An 8,707-nucleotide genomic window follows, 5' to 3' on the forward strand; every position below is an offset into this window, starting at 1 on the left:
ATCTTATGATAATTAGTTTCGACTTTGACTTTGACTTTACGTTGTCATTTTTAAAATGGGCACTGTTGTTTTCATTATTTTTTTCTATTCGTAAAATATTCTATATGAAGGTAACATACCATGCTGTTATTTGAGATTTTGCTTGAAGTTGTTTGCAATCGTATCGGATAAAAATAAATCATTTATTCAACCTTAAACAGAATAAAGTAAGATTAATTAAGATAAGTTAAGATTATAATGGTTCAAAAATTATTACTCTGAAAATCTAAAATTTGATTTAGGATATAGAGAGATTCTCTTAAGGTTTCAAATCTTATGGCCTGAATATTGATCACGCATTATATGTGTTGTAAAATAGATCAAAGCTTTAATCTTCTTATCAACATTGGAACCTTCTTTTCTTATTTTACCAGATTTTATTGGAGAGTTAGACAAAGGCTTTGGCTTGATAATAGCAGTCGGTGACGACATTGGTCTCATAAAACTTATTCTTCCGGCTTTTAGATTTGTTGGAGGAAATGACATAATATCTAACTTCTGAAATTTGGATTTAGGTATCATTGGCTTTAGAGGTTGGAGAGCTACTGTGGTGGAGTGAGTCAACATTTGGTGACGTCCAATTTTGGTATGAAATTTGGAAGTAGACATTTTGGGACGCATTGAAGCCGTGGATGGTTTATGGCGTTGGGTTTCATAATGGGTGATCGGTGTCTGGTTTTTCTGAGTCAACACATTTGCCAGATCTGAACTTGTCTCGTTTGTGTCTTTGTTATAAGACAGAGGCAATGACGTCACGTTGTGTTTTAACAAGGTAGCATAAGGTCTTTCATTTTTTGGATTTGGACATTTGACTGGAATTAAACGATATATCATATTTGTCATATTCCTTTCCAAAGATGAGATAAACTTATAAGGGTATTGGAATAATGACTGAAATCGTAAATCGTTTTTAAAATTGCGATTGACGATCTTTTGGATGTAATGAATCCTTGATTTTAATCTGCTCTTACGAGAAATGGAACCTTTTTCATTTCTTTCCCTTCTGTCAAAAAGACGAAAATGAAATCTACCACCGTTTTTACGAAGATAAAGATGCTCGCCATTGTTGTGTGATATTTTTGAATTAGAACCATTTTCATTCTCTTTCCTTTCATTTACTACCTTATTATGATTTTCTTGATAAACTGTCCTACTCGTGTCTAATTTTTCTTCAATATCCTCCCGTTGCCAAGAAACATGAAGCTTGTTCATGCCATGTATTCCTTCATTCTCGCTTTGGTTTACTTCCAAATCGTCCATTTTGTTTTTCGACACTTTATTCATTTCTATTTTTAGAATTTGAATTTCACTTCTATTATTAGAATGATGCACAATTTCCGCTAGATGGCCAAGGAGGGTTTCCGTGTACATTTTACCATCACTATCGTTCCTTAGACTTTGAAATAACTCGTTTTGAGTAGAATTTCTTTCTCTCAGAATATTAATGCCATTTAAGTCTTCTATGTTGATATTCGAGACGTTAGCCCCTGCATCACTTTTATTACCTCTCAAATCTTCTGGTCGCTAAATTTGGAATGAAACCATCGTTTTTTTCCTTTCACCCATTGATTCGGTTTGGATTTGAATATTCATAATTTCTTTAGAGTTTTTATCATGTCTATGATTTTTTAAATCTAAAGCATCTTTAGCCATGCCCAAACCGTATTTCTCAAGACTCTGTGCGTCTTCAACTTCCAAATCGACTGATCTTTTGCCTCTCCAGGGTCCAAACTTCCAACGACCTTTGGGTTTTTGGCGGGTTTTTGTTTTTCGATCATAAAATTTGACTGTTTTTTCCAATTTTCTTCCATCATTTCGAGATGCAGTCGTCTTTGAGGATCGGTCTCGGTTGGAAGGTGTTCTTTGATTATCATTGTTATTGCTATTGCTGCCAGACAAAATGGTCATCGGTGACGAACGTTGTCCACTTTGCTCCAGGACATTTTCCCGATTACTGTTTGTTCTTTTCTTGGAATTTCCTGTTTCAAAAATGCGTAATATGTCCATGAAAGGTTGTTGATTCCTACCTGGGGATTTTGAAACTGGCCTGCGTACAGAGACACGAAAAGAAAGAAAGGAATTAAAAATCAATCTTGAATTTATCTTGTGAGGACCAACCAAATAAACAAGTAAACTGATAAATAAATAAATAAATAAATAAATAAATAAATAAATAAATAAATAGATGAATAAATACATAAATAAATACATAAATAAATGAATGAATACATAAATAAATAGATGAATAAACCAATATAAAAATAAATAAAAGTCTTGCTGACGAATGCCTATCTTAAGTGAATTTCTATGTGTATTTGTGTCATATTTTAAAATTGTCATTGCCATGGTAACCAACACTCAGCTCCTAGTTCTGCAAAACCAATATACATGCAATATGACCAACTGGCCTTATCTCGTATAAGGTCGGGTTGAATCAATAATAAAACAATATGCTGAAGATTGAAAACCAAATCCACGGAAACTGGGGTTAAATCTAACAGCGCCATTGGGAATGAGGAACATAAGGATTTTGTTGTTTGGAATTTCGAACAAGTTCCCAATGCCGCTTTGCAACTTTGATTAGCTCGGATTTGGAACGAGTTAGAAATTTCAAATGCAAGAGTTCAATAATACTATTATTAGTTTATACCCCTCCAATGGCTTCACCTGTAATGTTTTTTAAAAATCAAAATATGTTCATTTTTTAAAATGATTGTTTCTCAAAATTAACGAATGAAACAATCGTCTTAATAAAAGATAGGGGTGATATTTTGCGACATATTATTATTTGATTATTCGTCTCAAAACGGCACAATGTTTTGATGAATCGATACTAACAATACGCTTCAACAGTCGTGATGTCACTTCCCTCATTATGACGCATAGTTACTTAGTAAATGGTTCTAAACTATTGGAACAATGTCGGACGCTCTTATAAAATACTTCTCCGACGAGCATAAAAGTGTATCCAGAGGAGAAAAACATAAATCTGATCATGTTTTGACTTTTATACATTCTGATCACATGCATGTAAAAGAGCTCTAGCCAGCATGAAGAATAAAAAGTACTGATTTTCTTTGTTTAGAACCACGCTGCTTGCCGTTCCTGGGCGTCGTGACATCAGACTATTGAACTCAATTGAGATGTGGCAATGACATCATTACGCGTCACAATCTACTGTTACTAAAACCGAATTCTTGAGTAGAATTTTTTTTGAACTGCTACGTTTTTTGGGGGGTTTAAAAAATTTTTTTTTTTGGTATTCTTTTTATTTTTATTTTGGAAAGGATAATATGAAGTGAACATATATACAGGACTGATGGCCGATAAGAAGTGCACATATTTACAGGACTGATAGCCGAACACAATTATGGGCTTGTTTTAACATTGTTGTAATGGACAATATTTTGCGTTGGTTTGAGTGTTTTTCCATTACAACAATGACCCCGATCGGTCATTTGTTTCTCGTTACGACAGGGCAATTTCCCACTCAAGTCACACACACACACACCCACACCCACACACAAACACACACACACACACACACACACACACGCACACACAACGCTGCTAAAACAAGACGCAAGTTTGGAAACTTTTAATATCGTTATTTTTAAACGACTTTGGTAAAACTGGCATAGATTCTAAACCAGTGGAACATTTTAAATTAAACCAGGCAAGTATGAACTTAATGTTTTGTTCATGTGGTTTGTAAATTTTGAATATTTCTGATTTCTACTTTTTATTGAAATAGCGCCATAATTTTTCCACTTTTTTTTCTCCCACCCTATGTATAGCGTTATTTAAACTGTATTATTCGCATACCCTTACAGAGAGAACGTCAACATAACATTGCGCATGAGTCTCTCTTATCAGCTGAGGAAATAAAGATTGGTTAATGAGATATCACTTTAAAAATGTTATATACATACTTTTATCAAATGAAATTATAATAAATAAACGGGGTTTTTTTTTTGATGAACCAAACGATATATTTCCCCAGTTGACAAGAGAGACGAATGCGCAATGTTATCTCGACGTTCTCTTTGTAAGGGCATGTGTATTATCCTAGAAAGAGGAGAGCTAACGCTACTAGAAGGGACACTCCTTCTTTGAGCCAATGGTCACAGCCCTCGCACGCTGACTCGCGAAGTGCGTGTGCCTCGCTAAGTGTTTGCCCTAGATACGGCTGTCGCCTGCCTTTCTGTTTATGGATGTGTATGTTTATGTGTATGTTTCTATGTTTGCATTTAGTGTTTGTGTGTGTGTGTATGTATGTGTGTGTTTGTGTGTGTGTGTGTGTGTGTGTGTGTGTGAGAGAGAGAGAGAATAAGTAGGAGTGAAATATCTGTTCGATGTTATCGTTATCATAATATAAGTATATAGTTATAACAAGTGTAACTAAATGACAAATTGCCATATTTATGGACAATAAAGATCTATTATTATTATTATTATTATTATTATTATTATTATTATTATTATTATTATTATTATTATTATTATTATTATTATTATTATTATTATTATTATTATTATTATTATTATTATCATTCTTATTATTATTATTAATATAATCTGTGATTTTAAAATTTATTTTGGGGTTGGGTGGGTCGGGTATAGATAGACAGACAGGTAGTAGATATATATAATATAGCGAGAATGGAGTGAGAGGAGGGGGGTAGAGGGATAGAGATAGATAGATGATAGATAGATAGATAGATAGATAGATAGATAGATAGAGATAGAGAGAGAGAGAAGAGAGGAGAGAGAGAGGGAGAGAGAGAGAGAGAGAGAGAGAGAGAGAGAGAGAGAGAGAGAGAGAGAGAGAGAAACGGGGGGGGGGGGGGGCACACAAACTTCACTAAATGTACTCACATTCCTCAATTGTGTGTGTGTGTGTGTGTGTGTGTGTGTGTGTGTGTTTGAGAGAGAGAGAGAGAATAAGTAGGAGTGAAATATCTGTTCAATGTTATCGTTATTATATAACGTCATAACAAGTGTAACTAAATGACAACTTGCCATATTTATGTACAATAAAGATCTATTATTATTATTATTATTATTATTATTATTATTATTATTATTATTATTATTATTATTATTATTATTATTATATTATTATAATAATAATAATAATAATAATAATAATAATAATAATAACAATAATAATAATAATTAATAATTATAATAATAATATAATCTGTGATTTTAAAATTTATTTTGGGGTTGGGTGGGTTCAACTCAATCTCTATAATATATCAGATCTTATTAGTACTAGCCTACTATAGATCTAGAAATCTCAAGTGTCAATGATTGTTGTCTATAACATGTGGGAACAGATCTCCACTCAATACTAAAATGAAAAAGACTAAATTTCAACAAGGAGTCACTGATGGGTGTCTACAACACATGGCCCAATAAAAATAATAACTAAACAAAGGGTACACACACACGTGCCCAGTTTAATTAGACCTCCCCTCCCCTCCTTCCCCCTCTAGTCTAGCCAGGCGAAACCGGCGGCCAGCCAAGGAGCGTGTTGCTAACACGCGCTAACAAATCACTAGGCAAGTGTGGTGTGTGCCACGCGAACGGCGAGTTGTCCCTTCTAGTCGTAGCTCCTCTTTCTAGGGTATTATTCTACCCCTCTCCTTAAATAGTAACGCGTAATGATATCAAGTTTACAATAATCGTTTGTGACATCAAATTATCAAGCGTAAATTTCACAAAAATTCTGATTCTTTTAAAAGAAATATCATTTGAATGGTTTTGAACATGTCCTTTTATTCAAAGATGACGAAATCTGAATCGGTGTAGGGTTAGAATAAAAGAAGTTTTGGAATTCGAACTTTGTTCCTAACGCACACTCGCAAGCTCGTGCAACGGTTGGAAACACGTCGGGAATTCCAAAATGCTAGAGTGTAAGAATATTATAATATTAAGCACATAGGTAGTGACCGTGGGGAAGAGTTTGTGAAGTGAAATTAGAAATTTGAAATTGAACTTTTATATAGAGCAATATCCATTAAACGTGCTCAAAGCGCTTTACTGTTGCTGTTGCTGTTGGCCAGGAACCCCTTGGTCTCTGGCCAACAGCAACACTTAACATTTAGGACGGGACATGATGCCTGTTAGGCGATATTACATTTTATTTCTGACAGAGGCAATGCTGCTGACGGCTAGGTACTCATTTTACACCTGAGTACGGTGACAGAATGTGAGTAAAGAGCCTTTTCCAAGGACTCAACTATGCGCCGAGCGAGGCTCAAACCCACGACATTCATATCCGAAAGCGAGGTGTCATACCACAAGACCACACAGCCGTACATCGTGTTGTTGTCTGTGTTGTCCTTCATTCAGTGATGACGTCTCTGCCTTATCTTGGTTGCAAAAAATAATGTTTCTTAAACATGCTATTAGTTAGTAGGAAAACATCCCAAAATACATTTTTTTTCTGTTAATATAATATATGTTTAATTATCTTATTCTGATTAATTCCACGTCCAACTTCATTTTCTTCAGCTAGCTAGGTTATTCTAGAATTTTAAATTAAAGCCGTATGTCACTATATATTATGAAAAGAAATGTTTCTAGACTGGCTTTGTCAGGTGATTAATCTTTACAAATCGGCTTTTCGTGGTTTATTCTCCTCCAATTAATTCAATAGAAGTTACAAACTGCAGTCGACTATCTAGGTATATATAGTTAAGATTATGGCTTCTTCTTCATCTATATCGTGTCATTAACTAGTTGATTGTCGTACTCTGGAAAAACACGTATTTTAAAATTTGGCCAGAAAAACACGTATTTAAAAATTTGGCCAGAAAACTCGTCATTCAAATAACAATCGATTTTAATGATCCCCACCCATCTTGTCAAACCTGGGACCTTGTGAGGTATTGATCAAAGTCCCAGGTTTGAGAGTTTTTGCCAAGATGAGGGTCATTTAAATTTGATCGATATTTGAAGGACGATTGTCTGGTTTAATTTGAATATTATTATGTGTCTTACGGTAGTTAATTGGTTAAATGAAGACACAAGACTTTGTTAATTATGGAAAATAAATGATTATAACAAATAAAATAAAATAAAATTGCCTTTATTCATCCCCAAGGCGAAATTTGTCTTTTGGGTCTATTCCAAAGGAAGACTGGAATAATCCAGGCGTCAGCCGCAGTACAGCGCCGCAAAGTGAGCTAGGGCGAGGTGACTTGCTCAAGACCACACAACGAAGCGGCTAGTCGATTTCGATACCTTTTGGGTACGAAGCAAAGACCGTACCGCTGAGCCACGCTTATTTTTCTATATAAAAAGCTAAGATGTTACAAAATCAACTTCATCTTTAGGAGTCCATTTAAAAAAATTACTTTATTTCTGTATCTATGTAGGCATTTCATTATGTTTTATTTTATTCATTAATTCATTTACTTAGTTAAAATCTTTTCTTTTAAAAAAAATAGTGACCACCTTGTTTTGTTTTATTCTAAAATCGTTTCGGAGTCGCCGACATCTGTATTTTGAATTTTGAGTAAAAGTTTCCCTATGATAACCTGCCCATTATTATTGTCAGCCTGACAATAGAACACATCAATTACGGGCTTGATTTAACAATTTTGTAATGGACAATAGTTTACGTTGGTGATAGAGTATTTCCATCACATTAAGAATCTAGGGAGCAGTTAGCGGTGTACGATAATCCTTTCTTTAAAAAATATAGCTTTGTGGAGAACATTGTGCTTATTTGAGTCAATAAAAAAAATTATATGGCGCACAACTCTACTGAAAGATTTGAAAATTAGAAATGTATTTTTTACAGATAGATAAACAGATAACTTGATTTCCTTTTATAATTTAAAGTCTGTTTGAAATTTCATTGAGTCACACAGATATCATAAAATACGTACCGACGACACTAACACTCTCAAAAACAACCAATTTCGTCACTGTAAAAAGTTGTCAGTTTGGTGTTTTTACGATAGGAAGAACAACCAAAAGTTGACAGACCATTGTTTTGATTTTCAGCCGATATTTTGATTTGTGAAGTATTGAAAGGTAGTGCAAAGCAGTCCGAGGGCTAGCTCGAGATCGAAGAATTTTTTTTCTATTAGGGTGAGTCATAAGAAAGGTGCTAGAGTGTTATTTTTATCCATAAGTTAAGTAAAGGGGAGTCATTCCGAAAGCTCCTACATCCCCAGTATTCTTTCAATTTGTATTTTCACCTTTGATCTTTTGTCGGGCGTTTATTTATTCAATTTGTTATCATATAGAAGCATTTTGAAAACTCTAGAACAAACCTTGATAGATTTGTGAAAGTTTAAAATTTCCTAATTTGACCATTGTTTTGATTTTCGGCCACCATTTTGATTTGTGAAGTATTGAAAGGTAGTTCAAAGCAGTCCAAGGTTTTTTTTTCTATTAGGGTTAGCTCGAGATCGGAGGATTTTTTTTTTACTATTAGGGTTAGTCATAAGTTTTAGTAAAGGTGCCAGGGTGTTTGTTTTTCCATAAGTTAAGTAAAGGAGTGACATTCCGAAAGCTCCTTCATCCCCAGAATTCTTTCAATTTGTATTTTCACCGTTGAGGATTTTCTTACCACAACCTATATTCACACACGGACAACTGTATGTTGCTGTGTCACAGGTCAGAGGCTATAGTGGCTTATACTATG

The 8,707-nt window shown here is 34.2% G+C and overlaps 1 protein-coding gene across 1 annotated transcript in view; it reads right to left on the reverse strand.

Moving 5' to 3' along the window:
* Nucleotides 1-1,545: 1,545 nt before the first annotated feature.
* Nucleotides 1,546-8,707, reverse strand: part of LOC144957629 (uncharacterized) — a 9,175-nt gene continuing 2,013 nt past the window's right edge. Inside the window, exon 3 of the mRNA XM_078888973.1 lies at nt 1,546-2,086. Within this exon, the coding sequence (XP_078745099.1) occupies nt 1,564-2,086 (523 nt within the window). The 3' untranslated portion in view covers nt 1,546-1,563. The remainder of the gene's footprint in view (nt 2,087-8,707) is intronic.

The sequence above is a fragment of the Berghia stephanieae genome, chromosome 12, assembly GCF_034508935.2.
Source record: "Berghia stephanieae isolate SIO BIC M18660-M18661 chromosome 12, UCSD_Bste_1.3, whole genome shotgun sequence".
NCBI lineage: Eukaryota > Metazoa > Mollusca > Gastropoda > Nudibranchia > Aeolidiidae > Berghia > Berghia stephanieae.